The 19,815-nt window shown below is 42.0% G+C and overlaps 1 protein-coding gene and 1 long non-coding RNA gene across 5 annotated transcripts; both read left to right on the plus strand.

Annotated features, from left to right (window-relative positions):
• The first annotated feature begins 2,771 nt into the window (after window positions 1-2,771).
• LOC115164469 (bifunctional methylenetetrahydrofolate dehydrogenase/cyclohydrolase, mitochondrial-like) lies at window positions 2,772-7,429 on the plus strand. The gene is made up of 8 exons (XM_029716990.1): window positions 2,772-3,014; window positions 5,141-5,325; window positions 5,569-5,691; window positions 5,898-6,050; window positions 6,147-6,254; window positions 6,428-6,520; window positions 6,703-6,828; window positions 6,950-7,429. The coding sequence occupies exons 1-8, from the start codon at window positions 2,935-2,937 to the stop codon at window positions 7,096-7,098; spliced, it is 1,017 nt and encodes a 338-aa protein (XP_029572850.1). The 5' UTR covers window positions 2,772-2,934; the 3' UTR covers window positions 7,099-7,429.
• Window positions 7,430-9,211: 1,782 nt separating this feature from the next.
• Window positions 9,212-12,007, plus strand: LOC115164470 (uncharacterized). Of its 4 annotated transcripts, none has more exons than XR_003869927.1 (4): window positions 9,938-10,257; window positions 10,471-11,129; window positions 11,271-11,340; window positions 11,464-12,007. It is a non-coding gene; the product is annotated as an uncharacterized LOC115164470 (long non-coding RNA). The 4 variants fall into 4 exon arrangements; XR_003869929.1 differs by having other exon boundaries at window positions 10,471-10,794; window positions 11,012-11,129; window positions 11,271-12,007; XR_003869928.1 differs by lacking the exon at window positions 9,938-10,257 and adding an exon at window positions 9,212-9,876 and having other exon boundaries at window positions 11,271-12,007.
• Window positions 12,008-19,815: the final 7,808 nt, after the last annotated feature.

The following is a 19,815-nucleotide window of genomic DNA, read 5'->3' on the forward strand; positions in this document are numbered from 1 at the left end:
AAGGTCAGAGATTGGCTTGGCGATGATAGGGGCAGCAACCTTATTAAAGAAGAAAGGATCTAAACCATCTGACCAAGATGTATTTTTGGGGTCAAGTTTCAGGAGCTCCTCGGACTCAGTGACTGCCTGCAGGAAGAAACGTTGTAGCGGGGGAGGGGGAAAAGAGAGAGAAGCATCGGGGATAGTTGCATTAGAAGGGGTGAGAGATGAGGAAATGTTGGACGGGCAAGGAGGCATGGCTGAGTCAAATAGGAATCCTGACTTAATGAAGTGATGATTAAAGAGCTCAGCCATGTGCTTCTTGTCAGTAACAAGCACATCATCAACTTTAAGGGACGTGGGCAGCTGTGAGGAGGAGGGTTTATTCTCCAGATCTTTAACCGTTTTCAATAACTTCTTGGGGTTAGACCCACAGAGAGAGAACTGCTCCTTAAAGTAATTCACTTTGGCCTTCCGGATAGCCTGAGTGCACTTATTTCTCATTTGACTGAACAAGAGCCAGTCAGCCTGAGTATGCGTGTGCCGAGCCTTTCACCAAATGCAATTCTTGAGGTGGAGTAACTCTGCAAGATCACGGTCGAAACAGGGGCTGAACCTGTTTTTCATTCTCATTTTCGTTATGGCGGCGTGTTTGTTAACAATACCACTGAAAATATAAAAAAAAGAAGGTCCAAGCGTCTTCGAATTAGGGGATCAAGCTGATTTTATACCAATTTACAGAGGCCAGTTCATTAAGGAAGGCTTGCTCATTAAAGTTGTTTAGCAAGTGTCTATGACAAATCAGGACAGGTCGTTTCACTGAGCAGCCATTACGAAGACAGTAAAACAGTGATCATTAAGGTCATTACAGAAAACACAAGACTGATACCTATCAGGATTATTTGTGAGGATAACATCAAGAAGAGTAGCCTTTTCTGGGTGTTTGGAGTCAGACCTTGTGGGATTGGTAAAAATCTGAGAAAGATTTAAGGAGTCCCATTGCTTTAGGACTTGGTCAGGTGGTTTAAGCATGTCCAGTTTAGGTCACCAAGCAGGACAAATTCAGACTGGGTGTAGGGGGCCAAGAGAGAGCTTAGAGCAGGTAGGGTACAGGCCGGTGCTGATGGAGGACGGTAGCACCCAGCAACAGTCAACAAAGAGCAATTTTAAAGTTTAATACTTAAAACCAGCAAATCAAATTGTTTGGGGACAGACTTGGTGGAGACAACCAAGCACTGAAGGTGATTCTTCGTAAAGATTGCCACTCCCCCACCTTTGGAAGATCTATCTTGCCCAAAAACGGTTATAACCAGAAAGGTTAACATCAGTATTCAAAACACTCTTCATTAACCACGTCTCAGTAATGACCAACACATCTGGATTGGAGCTGTGGACCCACACTTTCAATTGATCCATTTTAGGTAATAAGCTTCTAGTGTTAACGTGCAGAAAACCCAGGCTTTTACGAGAGCAGAAATCAGTGAAGCAGATATCAGAGCACAAGTCAGAATTGGGGCTAGCAACAGAGGATGGGCCAGGGTGTACATGCACATTTCCAGATATCATCAACAGTAATACAATCAAGGCATTGCATAGGACAGGGAGAGCTCTGCAGTGCTGATTTATGACATCTGAATGAACTGATGAACATTCAGATGTCATAAATCAGCACTGCAGAGCTCTCCCTGTCCTATGCGATGCCTTGATTGTATTACTGTTGATGATATCTGGAAATGTGCATGATGAACATCCTATTGTACAGCAATTTCATCAAGTAACATGAATACAAAGCCAGCGAGAGGTGTTTAGAATAGGATGTGAGGCCAAAGTCTGTGTAACCAATAGAGAGTCAGAGTCCCAAGTGTGGGAACAAACAGTCTGTCCCACAGTTGGGTAAAGAAAGTTCGTAGTCAACAAAGCATGCAAGAGTCATGAGGCAATTAGCAAAATAGCAAGGGGGAGACAGGCCAGGGCAGATCGCCAGGTGGAATCCAAGCAGCAGTGCAGCAGGCAATGGGAGTAGGTGTCACCCACTTGGGAGCTTTTATTTCTGGAGGCAGATTTCTTGTAGAAAATGCCAGTAGGTGGTCTTTGAACAGCAGGAGGGGGCTTCGAGGCCTCTGGATCTGGGTGGGGTAGCCTGCCATTTGTTGGGCTCAAAGGCTTCGACACTTGTCGCTTCACACTCAATCCTAATTGAAGTTGTAACTCTTTGTCCTAGCAAAGCTTTGTAGCCTGAGCATTCAGTCCTTATTAAGTAAAATATATAATTGTAATTGGCTTTTGAAAGTAAAAACAATTGCTTCAGACTAAGCATTACTCACTCAGCTCCAGGTTGGATGGTGTTTTCAGGTCTCTGCTTGTTTGCCAGAGAATTTTATGTATAGTTTGGGAATAATAATCATTGAGTGTAGGAAGCATTCCAACTAAATTCCATCCAAAGATCAGGTTGTAGGTTTGGAGTTTCGATTTGGAGTGATGGTTATGTTGTTTAGGGTAGCATCCTGAATATGTCCCTCCCAAAAACTCTAAGTTTGTCTAACTCTAAATCTATTTTTAAAAACATGCTGAACAATGTGGGAGATCATCTGCGCATGACCTCTCTCTCTCTCAGGTAACACTCGTATCTAATGTACTCACATGACGAAAATGTGCCTATTATTAAAGACTTTGTAACGGTCCAAACAGTTGTCCACGACAAAAAATGCTCACTGGTACCCTAGTTAATAGAAGGACCCATTTAGAGGTGCGGCCCATGCCCAGAAACTGACGTATTGAGAATATGCTCAGTGCCAGCAACCAGCGCTGGAGGGGGACATGAGCCTTTAAAACATCTCGAGCCTTCTCTAACTTCCTTACAGACGGTGCTCTTTCAGACCGGGTTTACTTCCTCCAGTCTCCCTCGCTCCTCTCTTCTTTAACTCATTGTTGGATTACTTATCAAGATCAGTAAACATGGCATCGCTGAGAGCTCTGAGAAAATTCTGCCTGCAATCTAAGCATCAAGTGTGCAGTCTACATATGTCCGCATCAAGGTATGTATTAACATTGAGATATCAAATAGATTGTTTATCTGTCTTGGAGGACTATGATAGGTTACTTTCTTTCGATATGAAAAATGCTTCTTCTTTTTGGAAGGTAGCCTACCCGGTATTTTCTCCTTGTCAATGATATTTAACGTTACCCATAGCTCGACACTTTCCCTTATGTTTGTTTTCTATCCTGTACACTGTTACCTGATGTCTCTGTGGATACAACGTTTCTGGTTGCGCTTTGATGACAACGTTATGTAACATTTTAAATGATACATTGTAGCGAAGAGCGATATTGAATCAATGATCTTCGTAATGCGCCCTCTAACGTAATGCCGGTATCACTGCAATTCTGCATGGCTGATGAAATCGCACAGAGCACTTGCATTGTGTGTATTGTAGGCAGGCAAGTTCCCAATGGGGGAACGTTGTCACCAACCAAAGTGATCAGTATTCTCATGTCCTGTGTTTAAAACTGGCTTTTGCAGACTATTATGTGCTGTAACTGTTTGCCTAAATGTATTCGATTAATTCCAAGAACCCCTGTTTTATTTGAGGCATGCCTTAATAATGCAGCACGTTCCTTATGGCAAAGTAATGTTCCACCCAGTCACCCAGAAATATAAACCACGTGTGACTATGCACATGATTTACATCACAACTGATTTAGCCACTTTTAATCTAGCACAGATGAGTCTCTTTTGGAGCATGCAAATTCATGATGTATTTGAGTAGTAGGTTATGGTCAACATAGCACAGTATTTTTTTTAAACCCTTACACTAGTTTATAAAACCATAACAACACAGACCTTGTATACTTGAGTTACACGTATACTACAAGTTACATGAAGGCAAACCTGTTGGGCAAGGATACTCAACTCTTACCCTAGAGGTTTGGAGCCTGCTGGTTTTCTGTTCTACCTGGTAATGAATTGCACACACCTGGTGTCACAGGTCTAAATCAGTCACTGACTAGAGGGGAACAATGAAAACATAGTTGAGTTTGAGGGCTGTAGGGGCTACATTTCAAACGTTCAAACGTACATTTCAAACGTTCAACCGTTCATCAAGACAAAGCCCATACTTGGGAACAGAGTTGGCACAGCCTTGCTGATGCATCCATAACTGGGAAACATGTTAAAACACATTGGCTTGGCTTCTAGTTCAAAGCTAACAATCTTCATTATTTGGGGCTGCTGCAAATCCTTGTCCTATCATGGTACTGGTACTATGTGAAGTAGAACTGGTCTGGGAGGAAAGGCAGCAAAGTGAGAAAAGTATATGCATTTTTGTCAAAGGTGTATTCTTAGGGTAGAAGTTAAGGCCTATTGAGTCCGCTCTGCATTTGCATTCTCCAATTGCTTGTGATGGTCACTCATGTACTTTATCCTGTCAGAGGTTAACTACTCATTAACATTGTCAGTTGTCAACTGTTTGCTGAGAACTCAACACATTTCAAATAAGGTTGTCCAAAAATACTTAGTCTAAAACATTATGTTCATGCTCTGTGTGCATGTTGGAAGCTGGGCAGTGGGGGTGTTGTTGCCAAATGTCATGCCGTAGTGGAGTCCTCCAGGACCTGCTATCCTGCCCCCATAGAAGAGTTGAATGTGTCTATGGGTCTTTAATTACTTGTGGCAGAATCAAGGGATGGTTACATCACTGTGGACGGCTCATTACTCCTCAGTTATTACTCCTCTGTGTGCATGCTATTACATAAGCACTGCTATCTAGTTTAACACATTGGACATGAATGTGAATAGAGCAGCATTCAGGTTTCATATTCACCCACTCTGCACTCCACACTAAGGCCAACCAGTTGACTTGAAGCCCGGGGTTTCCAATACGTTTCTTAAATAGCCTGAACCACATTGTAACTCATGTCTTGCTATTTTTAGCCGCCATACTCCTCATGCATGGGTAACCCAGGAGCCCTGTACTTGGTGTGACTGTACTTGGCCATCACTGGCTTATGGCAGCACTCCTTGCTGGTTGAATGCCATGCACTCTCACTTTGGGATTGACAACTAGTCTGCAGAACTATAAGTCATGTGCCCACCACAGTGTATACTTTCCCCTGACTGTTTACATGTTCTGCTGTCCTTTAACATCTGCCTCCGATTCTAAAGACAGGAAGCTGTGGTCATCTCAGGCAGGAAGTTGGCCCGTCAGATCCGGGAGGAGGCCAGGACCGATGTGGAACAGTGGGTCTCCACTGGCAACAGGAGACCCCACCTGAGCGTGGTCCTTGTAGGAGATAATGTAGCCAGTCACTCCTACGTCCTGAATAAGACCCGAGCTGCAGCTGATGTTGGTATGTAACCACACACACTCAATACTTTACTTAACTGTGCTGGAGCTGAACTCTACACAGCAGTGTACATACATCAGCTTGACTTGTACATACATGACTTTGAAACAATTTTATGAAGGCTATGACTCTTCAGTGTTGCTTTCTAATTGTCTTTTTCTTCCTGGTCTCCATTCATCTATGGCACTGCTCATATTCGTTGGGGATATAATGGGCTCATAATTCCTCTCTTTTTCTTCTCTGCAGGTATCAGCAGTGAGACCATGCTGAAGCCCTCCTGTATCTCTGAGGATGAACTCATGGACCTGATCTACAAACTCAACACAGACCACCGGGTGGATGGCCTGCTGGTGCAACTGCCTCTGCCAGGTAAGTAGTAGCTTTAGAGCGAGGTGGCGAGGCATTGCTTTGGAAAGGGCATATGGGTAGGGACAAAGAAGGAATGACAGTTTGAAGCTGTTGTTTTGAGTATTTATGGCTATTATGGGCATATCCTTGAATGATTTGGCCTATTTACTGTACAACATCCATGTATATGTTGACTTGTAACCATCACTCTCATTGTCTTCTCACAGAACACATTGACGAGCGGCGCATCTGTAATGCTGTGTCCCCCGACAAGGATGTGGACGGCTTCCATGTGGTCAATGTGGGCCGCATGTGCCTGGACCAGTCCACCATGCTGCCCGCCACTCCCTGGGGAGTCTGGGAAATCATCAAACGCACAGGTGAGGTAGTGGGAGGAATCTCTCACCTCCCTCTGTTATATGAATGGAATTAGACTGTGTCAACTCTGTCACTGACTGTTTATCTCCGGTTCCCAGGAATTCCTACCCTTGGAAAGAATGTTGTGGTAGCGGGACGCTCCAAGAATGTGGGCATGCCCATTGCCATGTTGCTGCACTCTGATGGACGCCATGAGAGGCCAGGGGGTGAGTAATGATGTCAGGATAACTAGGGCCTACAGTAATAGGGTGTATGTGAAGGTAGATTAACAATGGGTAATAGAGACAATACAGGGTTTTCACTTAAAGTTGAAATATTGAAGTTGAAAGGGAATTTGTGGATCTTGGCCCTGGCATTTACTTATTTTTTGGTTCTGCAGGTGATGCCACGGTCACTATCTCTCACCGTTACACACCAAAGGAACAGCTCCGTCAGCACACAAGAATTGCAGACATCGTTGTTGCTGCTGCAGGTATGGATCCTCTCCTCCTACTGAAGATATCTTTACCTTGTCTAATACCTGTCTCTCTTATTCTGCATATCTGTAAGCATATTCTTGTAAGTTTATAGAGCTATTTTTGTATCTCTTGAGGAGGTTGTCTTGAGTGGGTCTCTTATAAACTGATCTCACTCTAAACCCTCTCCTAATCTCAGGGATTCCAAACCTCATCACCGCAGACATGATCAAAGAAGGAGCAGTCGTTATTGATGTTGGAATAAACAGAGTGCATGACCATGTGACTGGCAAGGACAGACTTGTAGGGGACGTGGATTTTGAAGGTAGGGGTTTCTAATCTAGACAGACTTCACAATTTGTCTTATTTTACATTTATCCTGACACCTACTGTGTTCTCACACACATTTTCTTTGCAACACTCACCCTTTATCTCTCCCTGTGTAGGTGTGAGACAAAAGGCTAGCTTCATTACCCCAGTGCCTGGAGGAGTAGGACCCATGACAGTGGCCATGCTTATGAAGAACACAATCAAGGCAGCTAAGAACCTCCTGCTGACTCCCACTGAGAGGATCCGCATGGTAGCCTCTTCATAACAGGCCATAACTTACTCCATCAAGTGACACATTCCATCCCGCCACCCCTTCCCTTTTTACTCTGAGCAACTCGGCGAACTCCAGTGCACACAGACAAAGATCGAAACGTGATTGCTTTAGGATTCTCAATTTGCTGGTACCTTCCACTTTCATAATCTCCGCGCGCCATTTCAGACTATTACCATTTCAGACTAATTCAACTCAGCCATTCAGCTACTACATCCCCCTTGGCGTTTTTTCTGTTTTGTTGCATTACAACCTGCAATTTAAATGGATTTTTATTTGGATTTCATGTAATGGACATACACAAAATAGTCCAAATTTGGTGAAATGAAATTTAAAAAATAACTTGTTTAAAAAAAATTCAAAAAAATTACAAACTGAAAAGTGGTGCATACATATGTATTCACTCCCTTTGTTATGAAGCCCCTAAATAAGATCTGGGTCAACCAATTACCTTCAGAAGTCACATAATTAGTTAAATAAAGTCCACCTGTGTGCAATCTAAGTGTCACATGATCTGTCACATGATCTCAGTATATACACCTGTTCTGAAAAGCCCCAGAGTCTGCAACATCACTAAGCAAGGCATACCACCAAGCAAGCGGCACCGTGAAGACCAAGGAGCTCTCCAAACAGGTCAGGGACAAAGTTGTGGAGAAGTACAGATCAGGGTTGGGTTATAAAAAAATCAGAAACTTTGAACATCCCACGGAGCACCATTAAATACATTATTCAAAAATGGAAAGAATATGGCACCACAACAAACCTGCCAAGAGACGGCCGCCCACCAAAACTCACGGAAAAGGAAAGGAGGTCGTTAATCAGAGCGGAAACAAAGAGACCAAAGATAACCCTGAAGGAGCTGCAAAGCTCCACAGCGGAGATTGGAGTATCTGTCCATAGGACCACTTCAAGCCATACACTCCACAGAGCTGGGCTTTACAGAAGAGTGGCCAGAGAAAAGCCATTGCTTAGTTTGGTGTTCGCCAAAAGTCATGTGGGAGACTCCCCAAAGATATGGAAGAAGGTACTCTGGTCAGATGAGACTAAAATGTAGCTTTTTGGCCATCAAGGGAAAGGCTATGTCTGGCACAAACCCAACACCTCATCACCCCGAGAATATCATCAGTTTTTCATCAGCAGGGACTGGGAAACTGGTCAGAATTGAGGGAATGACGGATGGTACTAAATACAGGGAAATTCGAGGGAAACCTGTTTCAGTCTTCCAGAGATTTGAGACTGGGACAGAGGTTCACCATCCAGCAGGACAATGACCCTAAGCATACTGCTAAAGCAACACTCGAGTGGTTTAAGGGGAAACATCTAAATGTCTTGGAATGGCCTAGTCAAAGCCCAGACCTCAATCCAATTGAGAATCTTTGGTATGACTTAAAGATTGCTGTACACCAGCGGAACCCATCCAACTTGAAGTTTTGCCTTGAAGAATGGGCAAAAATCCCAGTGGCTAGATGTGCCAAGCTTATAGAGACATACCCCAAGAGACTTGCAGCTGTAATTGCTGCAAAAGGTGGCTCTACAAAGTATTGACTTTGGGGGGGTGAATAGTTATGCATGCGCAAGTTCTTTCTTTTTTTGTCTTATTTCTTGTTTGTTTCACAATAAAAAATATTTAGCATCTTCAAAGTGGTAGGCATGTTGTGTAAATCAAATGAAAAAAAAATCCAGGTTGGGTTAGGCAACAAAATAGGAAAAATGCCAAGGGGATGAATACTTTCGCAAGCCACTGTATTATTTTTTTTAATGTACTTTCTATGAGACCCTTTGGTTTTAGGTGAATTTGAACTACCTGTTTATTTATTTCTCTGCGTTCATTTGTCAAATATGTTAAAAGCATTAAAAAGTGCAATGGAGACCGGCAAGAAATAGACAGTTATGTCTATCTCCACAATACCCTTTAGATCACACAAGCACTGTGAGTTAAGAGGATTAAGGGCTAGAGTTCTGAAATGTTAGAAAAAACAAGTCTATAAGCTTTACATTTACAGTGTTTCAAAAATACCTTTGTAAATATAATTTTTAAATAAAATGTTATTACCAATGGATGGACTTCATTACTGTATTGCCATGTGGGGTTTTTTTTTGGGGGGGGGGGGGTGAACAGGTGCTTATAACATAGCTCTGCAACAGACACACATCAGTCTTACTATGATATATAATCTCTATTGTAAAGATTTACAGGTAGGCCGTTCTATTTCCATTGTATAAGATATCACCTCATTCAATAATTGTAAACCTCTATTTCAACCCTTAGAGGAGGTGATAAATAGTTTTGAGTATGATATAAATCTTGATTTCATATCAGTCCTAATAATAATAAAAAAAAATATTCTGACAATTGTTAACCAAAATACTCTGGCCTTATTATAGGCGGCTCATAAAATTATATGATCAGTATGCAAGATGACCGTAACAGGAAGCAGACATATTTCCTAAAGATCGGGGAATAAAAACAGTTGCACAATCAATTTTTTTGTTTGTTGGAGTGGACATGTTTTGTATTTCTCCATTTATTTCTAGAAACATCGGCAATTTTTTAGAGACATACGACTAATTCATTGATCTAACGTTAGCATACATTTTCGACTATGGGCCGCAGTAGATCGCGCGACAGTTCCGCTGATACGAGCAGACAAGGCAGAGGAAAAAAAACATCAAAAAAGAAAAAGCGAAGACGTTCCTCTTCATCCTCGTCCAGCAGCAGTGGAAGTCCGACCCCTTTAAAGAAAGCCTCACATTCTCTCAGCAAGAACCAAGGTTTTCGTCACTCGATTATTAAATCATCATTAATAGTAGTAGAAGGCAGGTAACGTTAAACAGTCACACTGGAATGTGTATAGCTGCTATTAGCAACGCGGATACACTACAGAGTTCCTCCTTTTTGTATTGGGTTGTACAAAAACAGTCCGTGGGAAGCCAGAAGTTGAATACAATTCCATTTCAACTTACTAGGACGGTTGGTCATTAAAACGGGGGAATTTTTGTCAAACTATCGAAAGGAACGTATTATTAAACGGACTTTCCAAACGTTGGTATGTTGTAGACCCACGTCCTCTCTGCTTACCTGATGTCCAAATTAAAGTCCCCCACAAGTTATTCCACCTATGGCGCACGTACAGGACTTTTATTTTGAATGAGGTAAGCGAGGAAGTGGGTCTACAAACGCTCATTTCTAACCGACGTAGAATTAAATGCAATTCAACTTCGTGTTCAACAATGTGTAGTGCTTCAGACAATGCACATCCCCACACAGACATATCTATTATCTAATGTGTCAGAGAACATGGTAATGCAATGCATTTTATTATCAATGCTGACAGTGTACCTTTGTTATACCTTTGTCTGCTTCAGATGGGAAAGAAGGGAAGAAAAAAAAGAAAAGTTCCTAATCTTCCTTGTCAAGCTCTTCATCCTCATCGTCCTCCTCAAGTGATGAAAAGGCCAAGAGGAAGGAAAAAATAAAAAAATTCAAGAAGTTAAAAAAGAAAAGTTGAAGAAAGAGATGAAATTGGAGAAGAAGAAAAATAAGAAGTTAAAGCAATTGGAAGAAAGCAGAGCATCCCTGCTTGTAGATTTGATAGCCATTTGACTAGATGTTCAGGAGTCTTATGGCTTGGGGGTAGAAGCTGTTAAGAAGCCTCAATGCTGTCGTAGTGCCAGACTCTGTCTGTGGTGGTATGTAAAACAGCTACGAAAAATACAGAGGAAAACTCTCAGTAGATAGAGTATCTCATGATAAGCTATAGACCACACTACCTCAGGCGAGCAATAGCATTTTGTCATATGTTGTCAATGATTGGATGTTTCTTTGTTACCTAGCTCAACAAGGAATGGAAAATAAAGCCAAACATAAAGCTGAGCAGATGGATCTTTTGTTTTGTCCATTCTTTAGCAATGACAGATGAGCAGAAAGCCAGGCTATCCACCAAGAGGCCCCTAACGAAGGAGGGGTATGAGGCTAAGCAGAGTGTCATCCGCAGGGTGGTAGATCCTGAGACTGGACACACCAGGTACACCAACGCTATAGACAACATGAATGTTCCCAAGGCATCTATGGCTCAGTAGTTTCTCTCTATTCCTATATGGGCTGGGTTTGTGCTGGTTTTTATTCCTTGTGTATAAAGTAAAATTATATTACCTTTGTTTTTCAGGCTGATAAGGGGAGAAGGAGAGATCATTGAAGAGATTGTCAGTAAAGAGAGACACAAAGAGATCAACAAGGTAAATGGAAAACCATCAAAGGCCACGTAGCTGTGTGTGCTTTTGGGGGTTAAAATAAAATGTTTTCCTCTACCCCCCAAAAATGCCTACCTAATATATACCCTCCAATCTTGTCACTGCAAGCCACAAAGGGAGACGGAAACTCCTTTCAGAAGAAACTAGGATGGAACAGGTAGAGGATCACCCCTGATGCCAATGTTATGGTAGAAAGGAGGAAGGAGCCATTTATACTATTCTGTATAGATGGGACAGGATAATAAAACTCCAGTGAATATTTGGCTGTGACATGATCACTACATGTATCCAAAATGAAAGTGAAAAACAACCCTTTCTGTGCATTTCGATGACTGTACTGTGACTCAATCATATGATGTTTGGTCACACTTTAAATAAAGTTTGGCCAGACTTTACATTTAATTGCTCATATTAAATGTAATAACATTTAGATTTTACTTGACCAGCATCCTTTCATCACAATTCACTTTGGACTTTCTCTGAATGCAACTTCAGAATGGCCATGACGGCCTGACTGTCAATGTTTTATTATTTAATTCCATTATACATGCATTCAAACTGAACCCCAAAACCCAAGTCAACTGTGTAATGCTGTTTACTTTATAGTTTTTTACCATGTACACTGAACAAAAATATAAATGCAACATGTAAAGTACGTGTCTTGTGTTTTATGCACTGAAAGACAAGATCCCCAAAATTTTCCATATGCACAAAAAGCTTATTTAGCTCACATTTTGTGCAAAATTTGATTACATCCCTGTTCGTGAGCATTTTATCCTTTGTCAAGATAATCCATCCACCTGACAGGTGTGGCATATCAAGAAGCTGATTAAACAGCATGATCATTACACAGGTGGGAACAATAAAAGGCCACTCTAAAATGTCCAGTTTTGTAACAACACAATGCCACAGATGTCTCAAGTTTTGAGGGAGCATGCAATCGGCCTACTGTGACTGCAGGATTTACACCAATACTGTTGCCAGATAATATAATGTTAATTTCTCTACCATAAGCCACCTCCAATGTCATTTTAGATAATTTGGCAGTATGTCCAACCAGCCTCACAACCGCAGAACACATGCCAGCCCAGGACCTCCACATCCGGCTTCTTAACCTGTGGGGTCGTCAGTAATAAAGCCACTTTTGTGGGGAAAAACTCATTCTGATTGGCTGGGCCTGGCTCCCCAGTGGGTGGGCCTATGGCTCCCAGGCCCATCCACATCTGGGCCCCTGCCCAATCATGTGAAATCCATAGATTAGAGTCTAAAGAATATAAGTAAATCAGTCAAATGAAATACAAACTCAGCAAAAAAAGAAACACCCCTTTTTCAGGACCCTGTCTTTCAAAGATAATTCATAAAAATCCAAATAACTTCACAGATCTTCAATGTAAAGGGTTTAAAGACTGTTTCACATGCTTGTTCAATGAACCATAAACAATTCATGAACATGCACCTGTGAAACGGTCGTTAAGACACTAACAGCTTACAGACGGTAGGCAATTAAGGTCACAGTTATGAATACATAGGACACTAAAGAGGCCTTTCTGCTGACTGAAAAACACCAAAAGAAAGATGCCCAGGGTCCCTGCTCATCTGCGTGAATGTGCCTTAGGCATGCTGTAAGGAGGCATGAGGACTGCAGATGTGGCCAGGGCAATAAATTGCAATATCTGTACTGTGAGACGCCTAAGACAGCGCTACAGGGAGACAGGACGGACAGCTGATCGTTCTCGCAGTGGCAGACCACGTGTAACAACACCTGCACAGGATCGGTACATCGGAATATCACACCTGCGGGACAGGTACAGGATGGCAACAACAACTGCCCGAGTTACACCAGGAATGCACAATCCCTCCATCAGTGCTCAGACTGTCCGCAATTGGCTGAGAGAGGCTGCATTTTGCATTTTAGTCATTTAGCAGACGCTCTTATCCAGAGCGACTTACAGTAGTGAATGCATACATTTCATACATTTTTTTCCCCCCGTACTGGTCCCCCGTGGGCTGGACTGAGGGCTTGACTGAGGGCTTGTAGGCCTGTTGTAAGGCAGGTCCTCACCTGACATCACCGGCAACAACATTGCCTATGGGCACGAACCCACCGTCGCTGGACCAGACAGGACTGGCAAAAAGTGTTCTTCACTGACGAGTCGCGGTTTTGTCTCACCAGGGGTGATGGTTGGATTTGCGTTTATCGTCGAATGAATGAGAGTTACACCGAGGCCTGTACTCTGGGGCGGGATCGATTTGGAGGTGGAGGGTCCGTCATGGTCTGGGTGGTGTGTCACAGCATCATCGGACTGAGCTTGTTGTCATTGCAGGCAATCTCAACGCTGTGCGTTACAGGGAAGACATCCTCCTCCCTCATGTGGTACCCTTCCTGCAGGCTCATCCTGACATGACCCTTCAGCATGACAATTCCACCAGCCAAACTGCTCGTTTTGTGCATGATTTCCTGCAAGACAGGAATGTCAGTGTTCTGCCATGGTCAGCGAAGAGCCCGGATCTCAATCCCATTGAGCACATCTTGGATCTGTTGGATCAGAGGGTGAGGGCTAGGGCCATTCCCCCCAGAAATGTCCGGGAAATTGCAGGTGCTTTGGTGGAAGAGTGGGGTAACATCTCCCAGCAAGAACTGGCAAATCTGGTGCAGTCCATGAGGAGGAGATGCACTGCAGTACTTAATGCAGCTGGTGGCCACACCAGATACTGACTGTTACTTTTGATTTTGACCTCCCTTTGTTCAGGGACACACTATTCAATTTCTGTTAGTCACATGTCTGGAACTTGTTCAGTTTATGTCTCAGAAGTTGAATCTTATGTTCATACAAATATTTACACGTTAAGTTTGCTGAAAATAAACGCAGTTGACAGTGAGAGGACATTTCTATTTTTGCTGAGTTTATGAACTGTAGCTCAGTAAAATCTTTGAAATTATTGCATGTTTGCGTTTGTATTTTTGCTCAGTGTAAGAGTCTTTTTGGGGGGGATAATTATCCTTTACCATCGCTGTGTGCATCAGATATTTACTATTTCAGTTACAGGTTAAAAATCTAATCTTACACCTGCCATTAAAATAATGTAGAGACAAGAACCCACACATTTAATTTCTGTTCTTCATACTTACTTTATACACTGTACATGGAAACAAAGAATGGGTAAAATAAAACTGTCTAAAACTTCAGGAGTAATACAAAGTATGTTGATACTGTATATAGCCAAGGTATTGGGACATTTTTACAGCCAGGTAAGGTCATTTTGATGTGATCAAATTCGGTCAGCATTGCCATTTCAATAAGCGTGAGATGAAACATTTTTAAGTGCAGAGTGGAGGCTTGATATGATACGGGTGCAGGTAGTTTTATTTGTAATATATTCCTATGTACATTTATACTATTTCCCTGTCGATACAACCAACCAGACATAAAAGTCATACCAACGTCTCATTGGTAAATAATGGTCCTTTTCAGTGACCATACAGCAAATTCTACTGGAGGATTATTCCAGAGGCATGAGTCAGAACAGGGAAACAGCAAATTTAAGGCAAAAAGGGAAATGTACTATAAGGCCTCTGGTAATATCTGCATTTGCCAGTAGGATAACTATGGGGATTGTCTTTGTGTAGAGGTGTCTGAGTTTAACTGATGTTTGCGCGTATCTACCTTTACATTCCCCAGGTGTCAATGTCCAGTTGACTGATGCAGTATCTCTGGAGCAGGACAGTGCTTTAAAGAGCAGCCATGTAATAATTGTTAGAAGGGTGCATGTTTTCTTTTAGCTGGATGTGCTAAACTGTCTTATCCAATTTCACTGTCAGGATGCACAGAAAGAGTCATGGATTTCTCTGTAGACATCACTGTGGGTTGCCCTTTGAGTTATGTGCTACTTAAAGAAAAGGTAACCATATCATATGGACAGTGACTTGTAGCCTACTACAGTATCAGTTACAACTGCATTGCTTTACCCCACAAGCCCCTCCAGCTCAACTGACTGCATATTTACCATGCCTGTTGCATGTTTATGTGTATTTGGGGCAATGCTTTCAGAGTCACCCTGGAATGTGCCTAGAGTCATAAATTGAAAAGGAATAGCATGATCTCATATATGTATGAGATTACTTGGTGGTTAACTAAGGATTGTAGAACATCGGGTTCACAATAGCCTCGTTCAAACCTTGTGTTAACATGCAAGTTTTATGATTTGATCAATATGATCCAATCACTATCTGATCAAGGTTTGTCGCTTCTAGATATTGTATTACAATGAGGGAGTTCTGTTAACCTGAGCTTCGGTGCACTGGTCTATGGCCCGTGAAGTGAACGGGCAAAAGCGATGAGGGAGGAGCGCCCTTCTAAAAATGTAACAGTAATCTGCGTAGCTCGGCTATGTTGTCAACAAGGAAGCATGCTGTATCATCCAGAAACATACAGCTCTTTTTCCCAAAATATATGTTCCAATTTTCAAACTAGTTTTCATTGGGAAGGCAAGAAAAGCGTTATTAAAAGCGATCACTTTTGCATGCAAAAACACAGAATCCTACTCATTACTCCACGTGCCTTATCTAGCCTAGGCTACATCACTTCTGTTTTGAACAGACTGCAAACTCCTCCCACCAGGGGTAAACCTGGCCAGATAATTGAATCCCATCAATGGCTGCATTTACACAGGCAGCCCAATTCTGATATTTTTTTCATCTAATTGGTCTTTTGACCGATCTGATGTCATTGGTCAAAAGACTAATTAGTGGATTTTTTGTTGTTGTTGAATTGGGCTGCCTGTCTAAACGCAGCCAAAGTGCCTCATCCTGCCACTGTGTCCGCATTGTGAATAGATTAGCTGGTGCCTCCCTGTATGCAAAATATTTGACAGCTATTCTTTCAAAAAGAAAAACAATTATTTATTTTAAGACAATTACTGATGCCATAAATCAACCTGTCAATAATTTGAGGCCGTTATAACGATGATTTAACACAATGATGATTTGACCATATCTGTTTATCCTTGATTGATATACATACACAATGTGTGCCTAATTACCTACGGAGGTGATCAGGAAGGTCTGATGACAATCAGACCACAATCAGAATGTGAACAAGATCAGGACAAAGTGTGAACGTTAGTGCCAGGTTGGCTGTGTTTGCACAGGCAGCCCACTTCTGATCTTTTTTACTAATTGGTCTTTTGACCAATTAGATCAGCTCTTGTTCCCTTAATTGGCCAAAAGATCAGAATGGGTCTGCCTGTTTAAATACAGCAGTATAAATAGAGCTATAGACAGTCTGGTGCCTCATTCATTCCCTACCAGAGCAATCTGTTTGGATTGAGACGACCCCACTTCACCATGATGGTCCTCCCTCCCAATACATCCCTCACACAGTCTTCCTTATTTCCCTAGGATCACGCAAGAAATGTAATAACAGTTCAACCAAGATGCCATTTGTCTAAACAATTTTCTATGATCATGTTTATACCCGTATGTCTCAAATCACACGGCACCAAGACATTTTGTTTCTCTGCTTCTGCATGTGCCTGCTTAACTGATTGTCGATGCATTGTGGCATTCTTTCTCTATGGTGGATCTGCTGCTGTGGCATGTGTGTGGGTAATATTGAACTTTTCACTAACATTTCAATTCTCATTGGTCGATTACTGTTATAGTTCTACACAGGTTTGAAACAAGGAAGTACAAATAATTACTGACTATCAATCATCTTAAATTATTAATCAACATTATTGAACCAATCTGAACTCTATGTTCCTACTTTCCAAAGCATATTTTTTACATTATCTACAATCTACAAATTGTTCATCGGAGGCTTCAACAAATGACTCCCAATTGAACCTCAATAGTATTGTCTATGTGCATAATCATTCAATGCCTTATTTACAGCTTAGGAAGTGATTGTATTTCATATTTTCTAAATATATCGTACTGTGCGTTTGGAAAGTATTCAGACCCCTTGACTTTTTACACATTATGTTACAGCCTTTTTCTAAAATTTATTAAATCGTTTTTACACACAATATCCCGTAATGACAAAGCAAAAACAGGTCGTGTGTGCAAATGTATTATAAATAAAAAAACTAAATATAAAATGTACATTATTTACAAGTATTCAGACCCTTTACTCAGTACTTTGTTAAAGCACCTTTGGCAGCGATTACAGCCTTGAGTCTTCTTGGGTATGGCACTACACGCTTTGCACACCTGTATTTGGGGAGTTTCTCCCATTCTTCTCTGCAGATCCTCTCAAGCTCTGTCAGGTTGGATAGGGAGCGTTGCTGCACAGCTATCTTCAAGTCTCTCCAGAGATGTTCGATCGGGTTCAAGTCCGGGCTTTGGCTGGGCCACTCAAAGACATTCAGAGACGTGTCCCGAAGCCACTCCTGCGTTGTCTTGGTTGTGTGCTTAGGGTTGTTGTCCTGTTGGAAGGTTAACCTTCACCCCAATCTGAGGTCCTGTGCGCTGTGGAGCAGGTTTTCATCAAGGATCTCTCTGTACTTTGCTCCGTTCATCTTTTCCTCGATCCTGACTAGTCTCCCAGTCCCTGCCGCTGAAAAACATCCCCACAGCATGATGCTGCCACCACCATTCTTCACCGTAGGGATAGTGCCAGGATTCCTCCAGATGTAACCTTTGGCATTTAGGCCAAAGAGTTCAATCTTGGTTTCATCAAACCAGAGAATCTTGTTTCTCATGGTCTGAGAGTCCTTTAGGTGCCTTTTGTCAAACTCCAAGCATGCTGTCCTGTGCTTTTTACTGAGGAGTGGCTTCCGTCTGGCCACTCTACCATAAAGGCCTGATTGGTGGAGTGCTGCAGAGATGGTTGTCCTTCTAGAAGGTTCTCCCACCCCCACAGAGGAACTCTGGAGCTCTGTCAGAGTGACCATTGGGTTCTTGTTCACCTCCTTGACCAAGGCCCTTCTCCCTCGATTGCTCAGTTTGGCCGGGCGGCCAGCTCTAGGAAGTGTCTTAGTGGTTCCAAACTTCTTCGATTTAAGAATGATGGAGACCTCTGTGTTCTTGGGAACCTTCAATGCTGCAGACATTGTTTGGTACCCTTCCCCAGATCTGTGCCTCGACACAATCCTATCTCGGAGCTCTACAGACAATTCCTTCGACCTCATGGCTTGTTTTTTGCTCTGCCATGCACTGTCAACTGTGGGAACTGTGGGGATATGTGCCTTACCAAATCATGTCCAATCAATTGAATTTACAGGTGGACTCCAATCAAGTTGTAGAAACATCAAGGATGATCAATGGAAAAAGGATGCACCTGAGCTGATAGCAAAGGGTCTGAATACTTATGTCCTTTACATTTTATTTATATTTGCATACATTTCTAAAAACCGGTTTTCACTTTGTCATTATGGGGTATTGTGTGTAGATTGGTGAGGAAAATATGTAATTGTATCAATTTTAGAATAACAACGTAACAAAATGTGGCAAAAGTCAAGGGGTCTGAATAGTTTCCGAATGCACTGTAATAATAGCAGATACATTAATACAAGTCTTGTGATTTGCATGATCAGTCAATCTGGTAGAAATACAATACTGTGCAAGGCAAATACCTCTGCTGTGTATTGGCTGCTGCGGATGATTGCTTGAGAAAACAACCTAGAAAATGAAACACTATGTAGTTAACAGAACTAAAACACTTAAGTTCACAAAAAAAGTATATATACATTTATATCTATCTAAAAAGAATTAAAAAGTGTATCCTGAATGTGATTGTGTATCTCCTCAGTGTGAAGACGATACTAGATAATGGCCCCTTGGTAGACCTGACCCCAGCTCAACATACAATATTATAGACAAGCCTTGATCATCTTCAACTATACAACCCAGCTCAACATACAATATTATAGACAAGCCTTGATCATCTTCAACTATACAATCAATCATCCCAAACGAGGTCCACAGAGCAGTTTCAGCCCGTCTCAAAGGACATCTTGGATTCAGCTTATCCCTTCACATATAGTATACAATTTCATACGGCCTACTTTGGCACATCACCTTACAGTAATACAAGTTTGCCCTGAAAGTGATATCTATAAATATACCTGTTGTGTAGGCAATGATTGCAGTGGCCTATAGCTAATGTAACATGTTCTGTATGATAGCACAGACAATAATTGGGTTCTCAACTGTAACCAAAGAGCAATTGGTACACAACCTTGGGAGTATTGCAGCTGCTCTAGAAATGCCATGATTCTATATTGGCTGTATTTGTGTGGTTATGGAGACTGTAGACTGCCATGGTACAAGGAGGATAAAACACACCTGTATAACCCAGGGTGGAAGATGGGGGACATTGATCTATCAGGACTTAACCTAAACCTGCAGCATGGGGGCGCTGAATTACCACAGAATGGAATCAGCTCCACTCCGAAGCCCCAGTCCAGGACATACACTATGTATATTGATGTGGTATTACAGACATTGATAAATAAACA

Source organism: Salmo trutta, chromosome 27 (assembly GCF_901001165.1).
Source record: "Salmo trutta chromosome 27, fSalTru1.1, whole genome shotgun sequence".
Taxonomy (NCBI): domain Eukaryota; kingdom Metazoa; phylum Chordata; class Actinopteri; order Salmoniformes; family Salmonidae; genus Salmo; species Salmo trutta.

Bases quoted from the DNA above. Each gene is read 5' to 3' on its own strand.
- LOC115164469 (XM_029716990.1), top strand. From the start codon at position 2,935: ATGGCATCGCTGAGAGCTCTGAGAAAATTCTGCCTGCAATCTAAGCAT. The intron at 5,326-5,568 runs GTATGTAACCAC...TCTTCTCTGCAG, and splicing joins CCGAGCTGCAGCTGATGTTG to GTATCAGCAGTGAGACCATG. The intron at 6,521-6,702 runs GTATGGATCCTC...TCCTAATCTCAG, and splicing joins CATCGTTGTTGCTGCTGCAG to GGATTCCAAACCTCATCACC.